General features: G+C 40.0%; 1 protein-coding gene across 1 annotated transcript; it reads right to left on the minus strand.

The window, feature by feature from the left end:
- Positions 1–965: 965 nt before the first annotated feature.
- Positions 966–1,277, minus strand: LOC138887353 (uncharacterized). The gene has a single exon (XM_070169089.1). The coding sequence runs from the start codon at positions 1,275–1,277 to the stop codon at positions 966–968; it is 312 nt and encodes a 103-aa protein (XP_070025190.1).
- Positions 1,278–19,575: the final 18,298 nt, after the last annotated feature.

Here is a 19,575-nt window from a genome sequence, read left to right on the forward strand (position 1 = left end):
CCTTAGGCAGGTCTTACAAGACCGAGTCTGCCCTCTCGGGGTCTTACGGCCTCAGTTTTTTTGATGAATGGTGATTGGAGACAGTCCCTAAGTCATCGAGGGTACCTTGGCTCGAAAGCTATTACTTGTAAATTTTGTATTGCCTTATTGAGGGCTTACAGTTTCGGAGATCCCAAGTCTGGAGTCGTGCTTTTTTGAGATTTTGATGCCAGTCCCCGAGTATTCGGGGCACTTTCGGTCTTGGAGATGTTTTGCAATTTTCATGCTGCCTCATTAAGGGCTTATGAGCTTGGAGTCCCGACTCGGAGGTCCTACAGGTGTTGAATTGTTGATGCCAGTCCCCGAGTGTTCGGGACGTTTTCAGCGGAGAAGTTGTTTTTGCAGAGGTGCCGAGCTTCTTTTGGAGTGTGAGATGCTTTGATAAAAAATATTCTTCAATTGTTTGGTACAAGTGTACTTGTCTTCACCGTCGGGGCCCCAGCTATACGGACATGGTTCGTTCGACCGTTTGGCCCAGTACATCACTTTCCTATCAGGACCCAATTTGACATGTCTTGGCTTTTCCGAGTGGATGGCTTCCCGGGGGGATGCCCCTCAGTGCGCGAGGTTGATTGCAAAAGATGCCTTGAATACTTTTTAGATCTTCCTTAGGTAGCACATAGATGTTGCCTCACTAAAAGCTTGCCGGTAAAAATCCTTTTCGGGATAAAAACTCGGTCGAAAGAAAAAAGTGCAACGGATGCTTTAAAACCTTAAGGTCTTCGAGTTGGGTTAGCGCTTTGACTTCTTTGGTTGAGCTCCTGCGTAAGGGTTAATTATTGAATATCAAATAGAAAGGGAGATGGTTATACCTCAATGGAAATGGTGCTTCGTATCTTGGTGTGAGTCAATCGTTTATTACGAGGACTCGGTACGGTCCTTCGTTTCGTTAAGTTAGGCACAGCCGAGAATACAGCTTGTCATGGCTATTTTATCGTTTGCTTATCCTTTGGATCCTTCGGTGGTGGAGGTACTGGCGTCGGTTCTACGTCATGCACCGCGAACATTTCCTTTGCCTCATACTTCTCCCCGTAGACGGTTTCTATCCCATCCTTTGTTGGGAATTTCATCATTTGATGGAGGGTGGATGGAACTGATCTCATGCAGTGTATCCACGACCTTCCTAGCAAGGCGTTGTATCTCATGTCTCCATCGATGACATGGAATTTGGCATTTTGGGTCGTGCCAGCCACGTTGACTGGGAGGGTGATTTCTCCTTTCGTTGTTTCACTCGCCATGTTGAATCCATTGAGGACTCAAGTGGAAAGCACAATTTGGTCGAGCTGTTCGAGCTACTCTACCACCCTCAACTTGATAATGTTGGTCAAGCTACCTGGATCCACTAGTACACGTTTAATTTGAAATGTATTTACAAGAAAAGAGATTACCAGTGCGTCATTGTGAGGTTGAGACAAGGTCTTGGTGTCCTCTTCACTGAATGTGAGGGCATCCTCGGGTATATACCCACAGGTTCGCTTTTCTCCGGTGATGGATATTTTTGTCCTTCTCATCATGGGTTCCTGCGAGGCATTGATGCCTCCTAAGATCATGTGGATGACATGTTCTGGCTCATTTGTTTTGTTCTTCTTGCCGACTCTCTTTCTCGAAATTGATATTTGGCTCGGTCCCTGAGGAATTCCCAGAGGTGACCTTTGTTAAGTAGTCGTGCTACCTCTTCATGGAGTTGGTGGCAATCCTCGGTCCTGTGTCCGTGCGTGTTATGAAACTTGCACACTAAGTTATGATTCCTTTGTGAAGGATCTGAGGCCTGGGCCACCTGGCGTCTCTGATTTTACTAATGGTGAACATGATGTATGATACATCGACGTTGAAGTTGTATTCTTATAGGTGAGGTGCCCCCATTGGCCCTGTGTTCCTATCGAATCTGGCTCCGTTGATGAGTCCCCGGGAATCCTATCCCCGGTCTATCCTCTGATAATTGTGAGGTGGGTAGCACCTGACATTCCTTCTATCTTTGGTATATGGCTGATACCTTTTTTTGTTTGTCTTTGGCTCCTTCGCCAAGAGCCTGCTTGGGTATACTGAGCTAGAGGGGGCTCCCAGCTGGTCATCTTCGACCCTGATTTTCGACTAGTATTGGTTGTGGACGTTTGACCATGTTACAACGGGATATTCGACCAGATTCTCTTTTAGCTATCTCTAAGCGACCGAGCTTCGCTTATTCAGACCTTAAGTGAAGGCTTGCATCGCCTAGTAGTCAGAGACCGGTGGTAGTTCCATTTGTTCCATTTAGAAATGAGATACGAACTCTCGCAGCATCTCGCTCTCCCTTTGCTTGATCTTGAAGATGTCGGATTTCCTCGTTGCTACTTTGATGGCACCGACATGTGCCTTTATGAATAAGTCTGCCAACATGGCAAATGAGTCTATAGAGTTGGGATCTAGGTTATGATACCAAATCATGGGCCCCTTGAAGAGTGTTTCCCCAAACTTCTTCAGTAAGACGGACTTGATATCGTCGTCTTTTATGTCGTTGCCCTTTACTACGCAAGTAAGTAGTAACGTGCTCATTAGGGTCTGAGGTCCTGTTATATTTAGGGAGTTCTGGCATTCTGAACTTCTTTGGAATGGGTTTCAGGGTTGCTTTCTCTGGGAACGACCTTTGTATGAACTTTTTCGAATCCACACCTTTTAGGACCGGAGGTGCGCCCGGAATTTGGTCGACCCTGGAGTTGTAGGTCTCGACCTTCTTGTCGTTGGCTTCTATCATTTTCTTACCTGATTCGATCCTTCTTGTGAGTTCCTCGAGCATTTTTACTATAGCAGGATCAGTCATCGACCCGTTATTGCTCGATCTCTCCGATACCTGTTTGGTTGGGGGAGCTATCCCCGGTGCTGTCGTGCTGGGAGTTTTCTAGTGACTTTGCAGCTGAGCAATAACTAGCTATTGTGCCTACAATATTTCAAATATAATATGAAGGCTAACCTCACGCTCTTCCCTAATCGGGGTTTTCTGAGCTTCTTGTGGATCTCCCTAACGCACGCTCCTATCGGTATGCGAGCTTATATCGATGCGTTGGGTGTCACGTGAGACCGCATCCATGGGGATTGGTTTTGGTGCATTCCCAGGGTTTTGTGGTGGCATACCAACACCCGAGACATCCACACTATTCTTTCCGTGGTCCTCGAGATCGTTGTTTTTGCCTCCATTCACTGAGTTAGACATTTTGACCTGAAACCGAAGATCTTGGACAAGAAAAAATGTGAAAGATAACTTGCGTTGTGTGACAAAACCAGCAAGAAAATAATCACTATTATTTTTAGCCCCACGGTGGGCGCCAAACTGTTTACTATGAAAATGATAATAACAATTAAATTTGATTATGGGACTCTAAAAATACGTGATTTATTTTTATGCTAGCTTGTTAGATAGTTGATGCTATGTATGTGAGACTTAGAAATGAAATAAGAGTTAAGGATAGGGCGATAATCAAACTGTTGGGCCAATTATTGGGGCCTCGAGCCTGCCAATTTGGGGCCTCGAGGTCGATTCTGGAGCTCGGTAGGGAGCTATCAAGGGGGTCGGAATACAACTAACAGTTAAAATAGAATTAACAGAGGCTCTTTATGGCCAATGATAAGCAATAAATGATGAACAAATATGAAGATAATAAATGAAAGTAATAATATCAAGAGAGTATGTTAGAGAGTAAATATAATGTTCTTGCATATATCGTGTGGAGCAACTGAAGCAACAGAGAGTTATAAAATGATAAAGATCCCCTTTATATAGGAGGGGAATCCCAACATAGTACAACAAGCATTAATTACAAAGATACGGAGGTGTGGCAACTAGATGACACCCTGATTCGGGTCTTAGACTAGTCCACTAAGCTTTGTCAGTCCTAGCCGTATGCCTATAGAGCTTCCCATTCCTACCATCGCTGAGGTCATCGATATCCTTAGTTCGAGTGTCGACGACCCTTGAGGGAGGGTACTCGGTCCGTGGTCTTGAGCCTTCGAGGTGTTTTTCCGAGATGCCTTAACAACGAAAAATGGCCTCTCCGATTTTGCCGTATACAGGATTAATACGGTCCGAGTTATAATACCCGATTTATGGACTAATGCCACACAAGGTACCACATGACCATAATAGTAAGGTGTATAAAACATGTTAAAAGTGAGTAGTATTTTAAGTAATTTAAGATAATTCTTAATATGTGGGTAGTTGGTTAATTATTGGATTAGTGGGAGATTAACAAGTTAATTAAGGAAATGAGTGGATAATTTTGGATAAGCCAACCCCCCCCCCCCAACGTGGCAGCACACTATCCCAAATAGGTGAATCTTACTCAATTTAGCAAGGTGTCACATTTAAGAAAATTTGTTGGCTTAATCATCTTGCCACCCCTACAATAAGAAACTCTCAAATTCACAAAGATAGGGAATGAAGAACATGATTTCTAACAAGGAAAGCTATATGAAATTGTGATCAAATTCACAAAAATGGAGATGTTTTACATCTACCAAGTAACGATCTTCAACTTCATGCGAAGTTATACGAAGTAATAGTAACGAGATTTGCAATTCTAAAGGAGCCCGGTATAACCTTTCTCAAGAACATCATACGAATATTTTCCTACTTCGATCCGATCTAACGTGTTTTATCAAAAAAGAAGTGTGTTAGAGGAATTGTCAAGAGAATTAGCTTAGGTCTGTTAAGGCTATCCCTTCTTTCCTTTTGGTATGATCCATACGATACAAACAAAACGAGTAAATGAACAACTTTCATGAATGACTCTACTCATAGAAATACTAGAGATGTATATGTTCTTGATTACCCATGTGTCCAATTGTTCTATCATCTATTAATGGGTCTCAGAAAAATACATAAGTTGAAAAAAAGTTTACTTTATGATATTAATCAAAGGCATAAATATTTTATGATGCTTCGAGAGATTTTATTGTTGTACTTCTCATGCATTACATTTATTTATACATGTACATTGACCCTATAACTAGATGACATTCTATACGCATATATATTTAAATTATATGTATATGGGATATGGGAAAAGGTTACGGCATTATATACGCATCACCACCTGATCAGCTGGTATACGTTGACGATTTGCCCACAGTGGCCGAGATGATATGATGTGATGCCCTCAGAGGCTTGATGATGTTATGACCATATATACCCATGCATGGTATGACATTATATGCCTATGCATGTCATTTTAAATATTAAAGTATTCAAATAGCTATTCAGACTTACATGTCGAGTCTTTTACTCCATGTTTCTCTCATGTCTATTATTTACTGATTTTCATTCCTTACATACCTGATACATTATTTGTACTAATATCCCTTTTGCCTGGGGATGATACGTTTCATGCTCGCAGGTCCCGATAGATAGGTTGAGGGTCCTTCACGTAAGCTGTAAGCTCAGCAAAAAGTGTTGGTGCTCTCCATTTGCTCCGGAGTTGCTTATTTGGTCAGTATGATTAGTACTACATTGATTGGTATGGCGGGGCTCTGTCCTGACCTTTATGATATTGTGTACTCTTAGAGGCTTGTAGATAGATGTCATGTATATGGATACTTGTATGGCCTTGTCGTCCTATGTTTTGAGTTTACGAATGGTCATGTTGGCCTTATAGGCCCGTATGTCACATATGTAAGTTTCTATATCAGGTTGGGTCATTCCATGTCGAGTTATTTCTCATGTTTATTCTACTTATCTCACGACAGCCTCTCCAGCTCATTTACCTATGATAGTATGACACAAAAGATACGTTACATTGGTACTCGATTGAGTAAGGTACGGGTGCCCGTCACGGCCTATCGGTTTGGGTCATGATAGATGTAACGGTGGAAATAAATGCCAAATTCCATGCAATAGGCCATTGCTCTTAATGCTGCAGAATATTCCTTATTAAATGCTACCAGACGCAGGGCATTTAACACACTTTTATAAACGTTATCCCTTCCAGTGTCAAGGGAAATATTTGTGTTTGGACTTTGGCCATCCCCGTCATGGGTTCCACGTGACCTTTCTTTAGATGGCCACATATCATATCATATCATATTTTACCCTATACAGATAGTCCCCCTGCTTTCTGGTGACATAACTTTGCGTCACCGGGAAGTTGGTAGAAACACTCTTTTGGCGTGAATTTCTATAACTCCCTCTGAAGGCTTCTGACGGTTGATTAGACGCACGTCTCTCCATATTAAATGCCACAAACACGTGACATCCCACAACTTTTGCTGATTAACGAGGTAATTATGGCCATGAATTTAGCTGCCAAAATTTTACTTATACGCATCATCATTTTTTCTTATACTTCATAATTTTCCAAGCTTTTAATTTGTATCTTTGTTCTTCACTCTCTCTAACTCTCTTCAAACAAAAAACCTTCGCCTCCTTCCATGTAATGGATTCTTCCTCAAAGCATACCAATTCTTCAAAGAACAAGAAAAAGGTTGAGGATTCTGTTCCTCACATAGTGGGCTCCATCATCCCTAGAAGTCTTATTACTGCAAAAGACTTCGAAGAACAATTCCCTACTGCTAACTCTCGTACATGGACCGTTAGTAGGTACCCTTCTTCCATCCATCCTTCCAGGATTCCTATTGTGAAGGAAGACTGTCGTTGCCATGATTTGGATATTATTGCTCCTGATCATTGGGAGAGAGTGACCCTACCCAAAGAGGGTTTTACATATTTTTACACGCATCCCTTTACTTTGGATGCGTTATTTTAGCGGAGAGCTTGATTCCATGATTACAGAATTTTACCTCCGTTACCAATTGTGTTTGGCACATCATTCCTACAACAGCTCCATCCTTTCCGGCCTCTTGGAACTGTTAGTGTAAGATTTTAGTTTAATATTTTTACTAAATATTCTTCTGTAGTCATATTGATTTTTTAGCCTTCGCATGTTCCAACAACTCGATGGATCCCACCGGTGGTTGAAGGTTTGGACCGATGGGTTCAGAAGGTTTTGGACGTTAAATGCCCGAAACTCATTTGTGGAAAGAACTGGCCCCTAAGTATGGGTGGAAGGCCAAAAATCATAGTAATTCAAACTCACCTTGTTTCAATTTTTCATGTGAGGAACTTGACTAATCCCTTATATCTTTTCCTTGAAATCAGGTCTACCTGTGGGCTCAGTTGTTTTCCCCGAGGAGGACGTCTTAGCTAATCTTGCTGATGCGGCAAGGCTTCTTTAGGAAGCGCTCACTTGAGCAGGTATCTCCGGACCTGGTTCGGGCATATGTATTTTATTACAGAGTCCCCGTCCGTAGAAGAAGCAACCAAAAAGAAGGCATTCTTCTGTGGTGGGGGAAAAGAATAAGAGGGCGAAGACTACTGCCTCTTTGTCATCTCCGAAAATTGTGATCATTAGCCCTCCTCCCGGGCCGATCATAGACAATGTGATGATTGATGATGATGGGAATCCAGTGATGATGGGGCTTCTCTACACAGAAGGCGACGTTCATCATCAACTTAACAGAATGCTCAATCTGTTGAGTTAATTACACCAACCGAGGACGATACCTCAGCGCTTTGGGAGGAGTTTGATTTAATGGAAAATGCCAACTAAGTACTGAGTCCCTGCCGTCTTTGGTTGGCGAGCATCCAACAACCAGCACTGCATTTGCAACTGCTTCTTACTCTTTAACTCCACCAGTTTCATTTCCATCTTCACCAACACCAACAATTGCTACATCATTTCCATCTTCATCCACTCTTCCACCAGCAATTGCTATATCATCTCCACTGACCATATTTGATCACGAAGGAGATGTTCCTCCTCCCCAGTTCCCAGTTCATGGGAATTTAGGGCAAAATTATGCTTCTCCTTCTAAAGATCCCCATCGAAGGAGGAATGTTACCCTTTCGGTCTCTATCGGGTGCAACCTGCTTTCCCGGCCGGTGGAGCTTGCTAATTATCTTAAGCCTTTGGATTCAAAGAAAGATTGGGAAAAGGTTAGGGCACTCTCGGGAGAGTGCCTGTTGAACAATACCATGCACAATGCTGCAGCAGTATGTTCCTTTTTTCCCTTGGTATTTCTTCTACTTTTTTGTATTCTAAGTTTTACCTTTCTTGTTTTGTAGGCCAACTTTCTTGCTTCCAAAGGCCTTCAGAGGTTGATTCGTGATAAGGAAGAACTTACCTCTTCTTGGGATCAACTTTTGGCATAGCGGGAGCAAAGTGTCGCTTGCCTCTCGGAATTGGAAGCCAAAGCTACTGAGGCTGTTGCATTGGAGTCTCGTTTGCAGTAAAGCGAGCAAGAGATGGTAACCATTAGCCAAGAAATTGGCCCACTGAGGGTTAGATTTGATGAAGCAAGGCCAAATGGGCAGAAGTCCATGACGCCATTCTTGCTGCAAGCGAGCACGAGGCTACTACTGTTGAAAAAGTGACTGATTTAGAGGCAGCCTTGAACTCCAAAATTGAAGAGCTTGTTGATGCGAGGGTGAAACATGCCTAGTTGGAAGAGAAGTACAGGAAAACTATCGAGCATAATAGGCTCCATAGTTCAACTGTATGTGACCTTGATGTTAGCCTCAAATCTGTTAGGTCCGCCCGGGAAAGCCTTTCTATCGAGGTAGCTCAACTCAAAGAAGAACTTAAGCACCGAGAACTTCCCTCATTGTTGAGAAAACTTACGCTATGTACAACATGAGGAAACAAACCTTGGAAGAGGCCAAAACTGGTATCGTTGATCTTGATGCTGAAATTGCTAAGGCCCGTGAGCTTGAAGTACTTGTTGAGAAAACTTTCCGCGCATTGAGCTCCCGGGTATTTTGTATTACTTTTCTCAGAACCATATCTCCTACTTTGAAATAATGGAGGTTGGCTCTTCGATTATAATACTGCTCCATTCTCTGCTTTTGAGCTGCCATTCTTACATGCGCCAAGTCCCTACGTTTTTCGAGCAGCTCTAAGTTGATTAGCATTGCTTCATTGTTCGATTCTTCATTTGCCTGGAAATACCTCAAGGTGGATTCACCTACTTCCACCGAGATTAGAGCTTTTGCACTGTATACAAAGGAAAAGGGAGTTTCTTCTGTGCTTGACTTGGCCGTTGTTTGATAGGCCCACAGAACTCTGGGTAATTCTGCAAGCCAATTACCCTTTGCTGCTTCCAACCTTTTCTTGAGGTTTTGAATAATCACCTTGTTCGTTGATTTTGCTTGACCGTTTGCACATGGGTGATAAGGTGAAGATGTGATCCTCTTTATTTTCAAATCACCGATAAACTGTGGCCCATTGTCGTATGCAATCACTTTTGGTATTCCGAACCTACAAATTATATTTTCCCACAAGAAATTGGCCATTTCATGTTCCCCAATCTTCTGATAAGGGCCTGCTTTCACCCACTTAGAAAAATAGACAGTTAAAATTAAAGAAATCTTACCTTTCCGACAGCCAGTGACAATGGTCCGACAATGTCCATCCCCCGCTTCTTGAATGACCACAGAGATAGAACCAAATGTAAAGGTTATACCGGTTGATGCACTAGTGGTACGTAGCGTTGGCACTTATCACATTTTCATACGAAATCTTTGGCGTCCTATTCCATGTAGGGCCAATAATATCCTACCTGCACCAACTTTAGCACCAAGGAATCTGCGCTCGAGTGGTTTCCGCATATTCCTTCGTGGACCTCTCTCATGACATAGTTAGCTTCAGATGCCCCTACACATCGGGCAAACGAGCCTTGAAAATATTTTCTATATAATTGTCCTCTTTTGAAGTTGTATCGCGCTGCTTTGGTGCGCAATGCCCGGGACACTTTGAGATCTTTGGGAAACTTCCCGTGCTCGAGATAGTCGATGATTTCATTTCTCTAGTCCCATACCAAATTAGTCAAATTTACCTTATAATAACCATCCACATCTAGGATTGAGTTCATTATTTGTACTACCCCCGGACTCCGATCCCTTCATTTCCGTCGTATGATCCTAAGTTCGCCAATGCATCTGCTTCTTCATTATCCTCCCTCGGGATATGAGTAATTGACCACTCCCGAAACCGTGCCAACTGAGCTTGGACTTTTATCACGTATTGCTGCATGTGTTCTTCTTTGCTGTCAAAGATTCCATAGACCTAATTTACCACCAACTGTGAGTCACATTTGATTTTGATGACCTCGAAGTCAAGTCCTCGGGCCAATTCAAGATCTACAATCAAAGCTTCATACTCTGTTTCATATTTAGTTAGAGGGATCGTTTTGATGGCTTGCCTTATGGTTTCCCCCGAAGGCGTAATTAAGATGATTTCGAGCTCGGACCCTTTTATGTTGGAATCTCCATCCGTGTTTAAGGTCCAAACCCCCGATATCGATTCCGAAACCATTATTGCCTCTTTGGTTGCCGGAGGTAATAATTCCGGATTGAAATCGGCCACAAAGTCGGCCAAGACTTCCGACTTAATTGTAGTTCTTGGCTTATATTCTATGTTGAATTCGCTCATTTTGATCGCCCATTTGGACAATCTTCCCAAGAGCTCGGGTTTATGGAGAATTTTTTGTAAAGGGAAAGTAGTCACCACGGCTATCGAGTAGCATTGAAAGTAGGGCCTCATCTTCCGAGCGGCAACTACGAGAGCTAAGGCTAGTTTCTCCAAGTGCGGGTAGCGAGTTTCTGCTCCAGTTAAAATTTTGCTAACATAATAAATGGGAGATTGCGTACCTTCTTCATCTCGGACCAAAACCGCACTTACCGCAACTTCTAAGACCACGAGGTAAACTAGAAACATTTCACCTTCTATTGGTTTTGAAAGAAATAGAGGTCTTGACTAGTACTCTTCAGATCCCTCAAAGCATGTTGGCGCTCTGGTGTCCAATCAAACTTATTTTTCTTTTTGAGAAGTGCGAAGAAGTGATGACATTTCTCTGATGACTGGGAAATGAACCTGCTCAAAGCTGCCAATCTCTCTGTGCGCCTTTGGACTTCCTTTATGTTTGACTGTTGATCCGTGATGTCTTCTATGGCCTTGATTTTATCGGGGTTTACCTCAATTCCCCTTTGCAAGACCAGAAATCCAAGAAACATACCGGAACTAACCCTGAACGCGCACTTCTCAGGATTAAGTTTCATATTATGCTTCCTCAGGATGTCGAAAGTTTCTTATAGATGTTTAAGGTGGTCACCTGCATTCAAAGACTTAAGGAGCATATCGTCTATATAAACTTCCATAGTTTTTCCTATTTTATTTTCAAACATCCTGTTCATGAGTCGTTGATAAGTGGCTCCAGCATATTTCAATCCGAAGGGCATCACATTATAAAAATATGTACCGAAATTTGTTATAAACGAAGTCTTTTCCTGATCTTCCGAGTTCATCTTGATTTGGTTATACCTGGAATAAACATCAAGGAAACTCATTAACTCGTGCCTGGCCATGGCATCAATCATTTGAACGATATGTGGCAGTGGGAACAAGTCTTTCGGGCAGGCCTTATTAAGATCCTTATAATCTAAACATATACAAAATTTATTGTTCTTCTTAGGAACTACTACTACATTAGCTAACCAGTCTATATACCTTACCTCTTAGATCAAATTGATATTAAGTAAACAGGTTACCTCTTCTTTGACGAATTTGTTCCTGGCATCGCAATAGGGCGCTCCTTTTGTCTTACCGGAGGTATGTTGGAATCCAAGCTTAACTTGTGCATGGATACCTCTGTTAGTAACCTGTCATATCCTCGGGTGCAGTCCCATCACCAAGTGGAATTTCTTTTCTAAGAATTCTTCGAACAATGCAACTTGCTCTAGTTCTTCCGCCGTGGGCTTTGTTGCATCCGTCTCTTCTGGAACTTGGAAATATCTCGGCACCTAATATTGTTCCAATGCCTCTATCTCCGGGCTAACTTCTTCTGGTTCAGGGGTAGGTGCCGGGTCCTATAATTGCTATGCCACGTGTTCCTTTCCATTGCTACTGGAGGTCGAAATTGCATTCATCTCTCTTGTTGCCGGTTGGTCCCCCCTTATCTGCTTGATTCCTTCGGGCGTTGGAAACTTCAACAATTGGTGATACGTTGATGGAACAACTTTCATCTCGTGTAACCATGGCCTTCCCAGGATAATTTTATATCCCATATCACCATCTACTACTTCAAAAAGGGTTGATTTCATTACTCTTTTAGCATTCGTGCGGGATAAAATTTCTCCCTAGGTTGTCACGCTCGCGAGGTTGAATCCATCTAGAAGCCTTGTAGCTAGAATAATGCTTCTGATGAGTTTAGCTTGTCCCAATAATCTCCCTTGTATGATATTAGCCGAACTCCCTAGAACCGCTAGAACAAGTTTAATCTTAAAATCTAACACATTTAAGGAAATTACAAGTGCATCATTGTGTGGTAGCAGCAATCTATCTACGTCCTCTTTCAAAAAAGTGATTTCGTCTTCTCGAAGCCTTTTATTATGAGTTGTTGATACTTTCGTCTTCTTTGTTGCAGAAAAGGTGACCCTGTTAATCTCATTTCCTCCGAAGATCATATTAATTGTTTGGCGTGGAGGTTCTTCTCCTGCTTTTGAAGGTTCTATGTTGTCTTTGTTACGACCATAATTGTTCTTAGCTCGGTCTCTTAAGAATTCTCTGAGATGACCGTCCTTTAAAAATGTTGCCACCTCTTCTTGAAGGTGTCGGTAGTCCCCTGTCCGGTGGCCATTTGTCCCATGGTATTTATAGTTTCATACCATAGGTTGGGATCCCTCTGGCTAGGATCATATCTCATTTTCCTCAGGAACCGTTCTTCTTTGATGTTTTGTCATGGCTGACACCAATTCCACTACACTGACATTGAAGTTGTATTACAATAACTTGGGGTAAGAACGATGCCGTGACCCTGGTGTTTCTTTATCTTGTAGTGATATATTGTTCCGACCGAGGTCAGTTCTTCTGTCAACGGTGAACTTGTCTGTTGTCTGGAAGTCTCTGCCGTGGTCTTCAGCCTGCTCGTAGGGCAAAAACCAGCCCCTTGAAGTCTTTCTGTCCGTGTCATAATCATCTTTTGATCTTTCTATATTCTTATCCCGTCCTTTGGTTGACAATAATAAACAACTTGATCATCTTCGATTCTTATTTTTGACTCGTACCAGTTGTGGACATCCGCCCAAGTCCTTGCTTGAAACTCAAGCAGGCTTTCTTTCAATTTTCGGGAGGCATCTGAGCTTCTAAAATTCAGTCCTTTGGCGAATGCTTCTGCTTCCATTAATCTGGGACAGCCGGGAGCAACATTTTTTCCTTATGGAATTAGGTAACGAATTCTCGTAATAACTCAGACTCTCTTTGCGCAATACTGAATTTATCGGCCTTCCGGGCTTGTACTTTTCTGGCCCCAGCATGGGCCTTAATAAAGAATCCGCGAGCATTTTAAAGGAATCTATGGAATGCTCGAGTAACAGTGAATACCACGTCAAAGCTCCCCTCGTGAGAGTTTCTCCAAAGTTCTTTAATAATACAACTTCAATTTCGTGAGGATCTAGATCATTTCCTTTTACCGCCATTGTATAGGTGGTAATATGCTCCTGAGGGTCTGAAGTTCCGTTATACTTTGGTACTTCGGGCATTTTAAACCGCTTCGGGATTAATTCTTGTATGACACTCATCTTGTACGGGAATTGAGTATACTTCTTGGAGTCTGGGCTCTTCAGTACTGGTGGCGCGCCCGAGATTTGGTCCATGCGGGAGTTTACATCCCTTATATACCGTAAAAGTTCATTCTTTAAAGGATCGTTTTCGTTATTGAGATAGGATACACTCCCCCAGCCCCATCGAATCCAACTTCACCCTTGGGAGTGTTGTTGTCGACCCTCTGCGTTGTTTGATTTGCGGGAACACTAGGAGGAATTGGATCTATTCTGTTTGCATTATTTGAAGCCACCAACATTGCCTGCTTCAATTTCATCATAACCTTCTCCTGTCGCGTGAGATGGCCTAGAATGATCACCTGTTGCCGCGTCAACGACATGCTCCTCATCAATATCATCGGGAGTCATCTCCCAAACATGTCGAGGATACTGCCTATCATGCACCGATGTGGCGCCATTCCTCTCATTGTGGGTGTCACTGATTGAGTCCTCGAAGTGAGGCTGATCTCCTCGAACCTCGGTGTCACGCCCCAACCTTGGAAGGCATGGCTGGCACTCGGTGTCGCACTGGCCCGAGCGAACCACTTTGAAACTCATTCATTCTTTTTGTAACTATCATGGGGAAACATGACCACAACTCATAATGTACAATTATAAGTGGACAATATTGTATCACTGAACCATTTTTTCTTAAAACATGAATACATATGGGCCGTCAAGTCCTCTGATATACTATACAAAATGAACCTCTGTCTACAAAGCCTCTAAGATTATTTGGCATCAAATGGGATAAGGTACTGGCCTACCCATAAGTCTGTAGCAAAACTCTGACACGATAACTCATAGACTCGGCTGCACCCTGAATGAGGTGGTGTCTTACCGATCATGCACTGAATGCCAATCTCGTCTACTATGGGGGCTCGCCAAACTGATTTTCTACACCTAAAGACATGAATGCAACATCCCCAACCAAAAGGGACATCGGTACGAATAATGTACCGAGTATGTAAGCCACATAAATAAGTACATAAAAGGCATGGAAGAAATATAGAGTAAATGACTCAACCTGTAAATCATGAAATGCTTATAGTGTCATGCATATGCGTATGAATATCATGTCGTGCATAGGTACATGTGTCATAACATCATCACGCCTCTGAGGGCATCCCATCATATCATCTCGACCACTATGGGCAAATCATCAACATATACCAACTTATCAGGTGGTGGTGCGTATATAACGCCATAACCTTTCCCATATCCCATATATATATATATATACACACACACACATATATAACGCCATAACATCATCACGCCTCTGAGGGCATCCCATCATATCATCTTGGCCAATGTGGGAAAATCATCAACATATACCAGCTGATCAGGTGGTGATGCGTATATAACGCTGTAACCGTTTTCCGTATCCCATATACATATATATACATATATACACGTATATAACGCCGTCTGAGTCATGGGTAAATGCACATGTATAAATGAATGAAATGCATGAAAATATGTAATAATCTCAATATTCCTTTCGGATAAACTTTATCAACTGCGTATTATTCTGAGGCCCATGAACAGAAGGTATAATAATATGGCACATGGAAATTCAAGAACATATGCACCTCTAACACTTCTATGAATAGAGTCATTTATGGAAGTTGTACATTTTCTCGTTCTTTTGTCGTATAGATCTTGTCCAAAGAAAAAAGGGATAGCCTTAACATACCTGGATCCCTTACGCAATTGAGACCTGAACCGCATGAACCAGTGAGATAGAAGCTGGTGTTGTCAACTAGGGAATTATTAGAAGGTCACGTTGGTAATGTTCTATCTAAAAAAATAGCTTACTACTCTACATGATGCTATCTGTTGCTGTATACTAGATTTGGATGGAGAAAATTGTAGCCAATCATAAGTTAACAGTAATAACTCCAGTTACGGAAGTCCTTGAATCTGTTAAAGAGGCATTATGGGAGGATGGAAGTATAGGCAAAAAAGAAACTAAGACATATCTATAGCTTGGAAGATTAGTCAACATATTTTCAATGAATAGAAAGGATAGTTTCTTAGCTTGGGATACACTTGTGTAAGCTGTACTCTTTTTTTTATATCCTTCTAATAGCACACACATTTTTTCTAACCAAAAACTACATGAACATTCCTTGTCCATATCTTCTTCAGACAAGCAAATTCCATCAAAGAGATTTATTTTACACAATTTGAAGCATGAATTACTACTATCTGACCATTTTGAAAGGCTAACCACATCATGTTTTTGCTATTCATGTAATTTACAGCTTTTGACACATTTCAGCATATAAGCATCAAAAGAAACACAAGTAGAAGCATGAATACGTGTTTGATATTATGAGAAAATGTTTACTGGAAATGTTTTTATGAGGAATATAGGAGATTGAATCAAATTAAAAAGCTAGTTTCAATTAGGCATCCATTTCCATGACACTCTCAGTCATACTTGAAGTGTGAAGTCTAAATCAAAGAGTCTGTTCAATAATTCACATCCAACATTTAACTGAATCTCTAACTTGAACACGTCCTAACTTAATGTATTATATAATCACACATTTGATGTGCTTAACAACAAAATAGAAGATCACTTTATATGTCAAATGGAACTTAAGATGTATGCCACGTTTTTATAAAAATACAAGAGTCACTTAGTTTAGGTTATAAGACTACCATGTCAAAGATTGTTAATCTTATCCAATAATTAATTAATTAAGTAATATCCCGCTACTCGGTAATTAACCAATTACCCACATAATTAAAAATTGTCTCAAATTACTTAAAATTCTACTTATTTTTAATATACTTTATACATCATACTATAATATACTTTACTACAATGGTCATGTGGCACCGTATAAAATCAATACATACACTATTATTTCATTAAAACATTCATGTAAAAGTACATATATTTTCTCAACTTCTAATTTTTCTAATCTCATATAAAGAGTAAAATTTTCGTAGGCTTAATTCTTAAAATGGTAAAAAAATAACCTTCTTTTCTTGTACAAAAAAAATAAAATAATTTTTATCTTTACAATAAAAAAACACTCATAAGCTTTCTCGTATTTTGTGTATAATTAAAAGTAGTAATATTAATAACTATGTAAAATCATATTTTTTCAAACTATTTTACAAAAATATTCCACTCAAAATACCATATCAAACGCATATAACGGTGTCAATGTTGTTAAACTTATGGGATGTAACACTCGGGTTGTGCGTGTTGTTAACAATGTTATCTTCCATTTCTTATGATCTTTTCTAAGACAAAATAATCAAAGCACATTAGTGAAAAAGGCAAGAATTAATTAATTGCACGGCTGTCTAGGCGCCACGGTGGCGCCAAACTGTTTACCCGTAAAATGGTACAGTTGAATTTATACGTAGTTTCTAGATAAGTGAACTAATTTGATCCTGAAAATAATAAAATAAGTAAAGAATTATGCAATACTTAGCCTTAGAATGTCGACGAAACAACAAAGATGACAGTTCCGGGAACAAGGTTTCCGGGCACAACAAAGATGAAATCAAAAATCAAGAAAGTAAAATTGTATTAAGCTTTGTATAGAATATACTGTAAGTTTGCCAGAAAATACATCTCCTTTACAGTGATAACTAAGCTCACTATTTATAGTTGTGTCTAGGGAAGGAGATCTTAGGATCGTGCCCTCCTTTAATGTCAATTATGATGGTCATTGATAAAGATGTAATGGTGGACGTAAATGCCAAATTTCCTGTAACGAGCTGTTGCTCTTAACGATGCAGAATATTCTTTATTAAATACTACCGGGCATTGGGCATTTAACATACTTTTATGAACGTTATCCCTTCCGGTGTCAAGTGAAATATTTGTGTTCGGACTTCAACCATCCCCGTCATGGGTCAACGTGACCTTCCTTTAGATGGCCACGTATCATATCATATTTTACCCTAGACATTTTTCTCTGCTTCTTGAAATTCCCTTTCAGTATCCTCTTCATCCTTTAAATCATCGTATCATTGTTTTAATAATAGGATCTCTTAGCTCAGCAATTAGACCACCACCTACACTCTATTCTTTTTCATTAGCAATCAAAAATATATATTTAGTCATTGGTATATCTACTGCAAATTATTTATATCGTACATTCCTTTCTTATTCTTGGCTTTAATATTTGGCTTCAATACTTACTAAATTTGCTCAAAACCTTGTATTGGAAAAATTAGAAAACATGTTCTTCCCCTAAACCTTGGCTTGAAGAACTGTTTTCCTATTGAAAGTACGTACTCTTTAAAAGCTAATAACTGAACTTCAGATGGGTGATTTGAAATTTGACATATTGCAGCTTAACTTCAAATCAATAATGTGATGTTTGAATAGTTGCAGCTCAACTTCACATCAGTATTCTCAAATTTAGTTCAGTACTTATATAAAAAATTTAGATCAAATTTAAAGAAGTACGAAAAGAAAAATAAGAAAGAGAAGCATGATAAGAAGGAGGGGGAGGAGAATAGGAGGAGAAGGAAAATAAGAAAGAAAAGAAAAGAAAGAGAAGGAGAACTAGGAGAAGAGGGGGAGAAGGAGAAAGAGAAAAAGAAAAAAAATGTGATGTTTGAATAGTTGCAGCTCAACTTTACACCAGTATTCTCAAATTTAGTTCAGTACTTATATTAAAATTTAGATCAAATTTAAAGAAGTACGAGAAGAAAAATAAGAAAGAGAAGCATCATAAGAAGGAGGAGGAGGAGGAGAAGGAGAATAAGAAAGAAAAGAAAAGAAAGAGAAGGAGAACTATGAGAAGAGGGGGAGAAGGAAAAAGAGAAAAAGAAAAAGAAAAAGAAAAAAAGTAATAGCAGGAGAATAAAAAGGATGAGGAGGAGAAGCAAAGGAATTTAAGGTGAATGAGAAGAAGAAAAAATAAGGAGTTGTAGAAGAAGAAGTAGAAGTAGGAGGAGGAGGAGACAAGTGGTCTGAATCTGCTATTATATTTCCTTCTTTTATTTTTCTTGTCCTCCACTTCGTCAACCTCCATGTTGTAACCCACAATATCACCCCTCATCATCAGTGGTGAAGCCAGAAATATTTTCAAGGGTGTTCAAACTTGAAAGAAGTAGAAAAAAAATTCCGACAAAGGGTGTTCAATATATGTTTTATATATCTAAAATCAATATTTTACTTATATACACAGTATAATTTTTCATAATTTTTCTGCGAAGGATGGTCAGTTGACCACCCTTTGCTAAAGGTGGCTTCGCCCATGCTTATCATCATTGGCATAAGGTCACCTCATTTCACACCCAACAATCAATATTTATGCCATCAAATCTCTTTACACCCAAATTTTTAAATGCAGTAATTTCAAAATAATCGAAGGAAGAAAATGTCAATTTTTTTTAGAATTATGCCTTTATTTTTGTTCAAATAGCAATAAGCTTGGAATTAGTTAAAGAAATTTTTTACATAGGTGTTATATTAAAAATATGTAGAAAAAGAAGTATCAATAGCAAAAGTAAACAATGATGGGTTTGCAAATGGAGAAGAGATCCTTTTTTTTTTTAATTTGGATATGTTTGCAAAAGAAATTAATATGTGATTAGGCTTTATATTTATAAATGCCAGGTATGAATACTTTTGCCTAGTTCTTAGAAGGAGACCCATGAAAAAGTTACTAATCATGTTTTGGTATTTAACTTGAATTGGTAAGGGATAAATTAATATAAAAATAGAGAACTAAGTTAGTTAAGATAGATTTATTGATTATATAGATACAGAGTGAGTAGGTTTTTCTAACTCAAAGGAAAATACGTTAAAAGATATAATTATGAAAAAGGGCCAAAAATATTCTTCTTCTATCCGAAAATGTTTATTTATACTCTTCATTATACTATTGGTCCACCATAGCCCCCAACGTCATACAATTGGTTCAAAAGTA

Source organism: Nicotiana sylvestris, chromosome 3, assembly GCF_000393655.2.
Source record: "Nicotiana sylvestris chromosome 3, ASM39365v2, whole genome shotgun sequence".
NCBI classification, from domain to species: domain Eukaryota; kingdom Viridiplantae; phylum Streptophyta; class Magnoliopsida; order Solanales; family Solanaceae; genus Nicotiana; species Nicotiana sylvestris.

Bases quoted from the DNA above. Each gene is read 5' to 3' on its own strand.
- LOC138887353 (XM_070169089.1), bottom strand. From the start codon at position 1,277: ATGGCGAGTGAAACAACGAAAGGAGAAATCACCCTCCCAGTCAACGTG.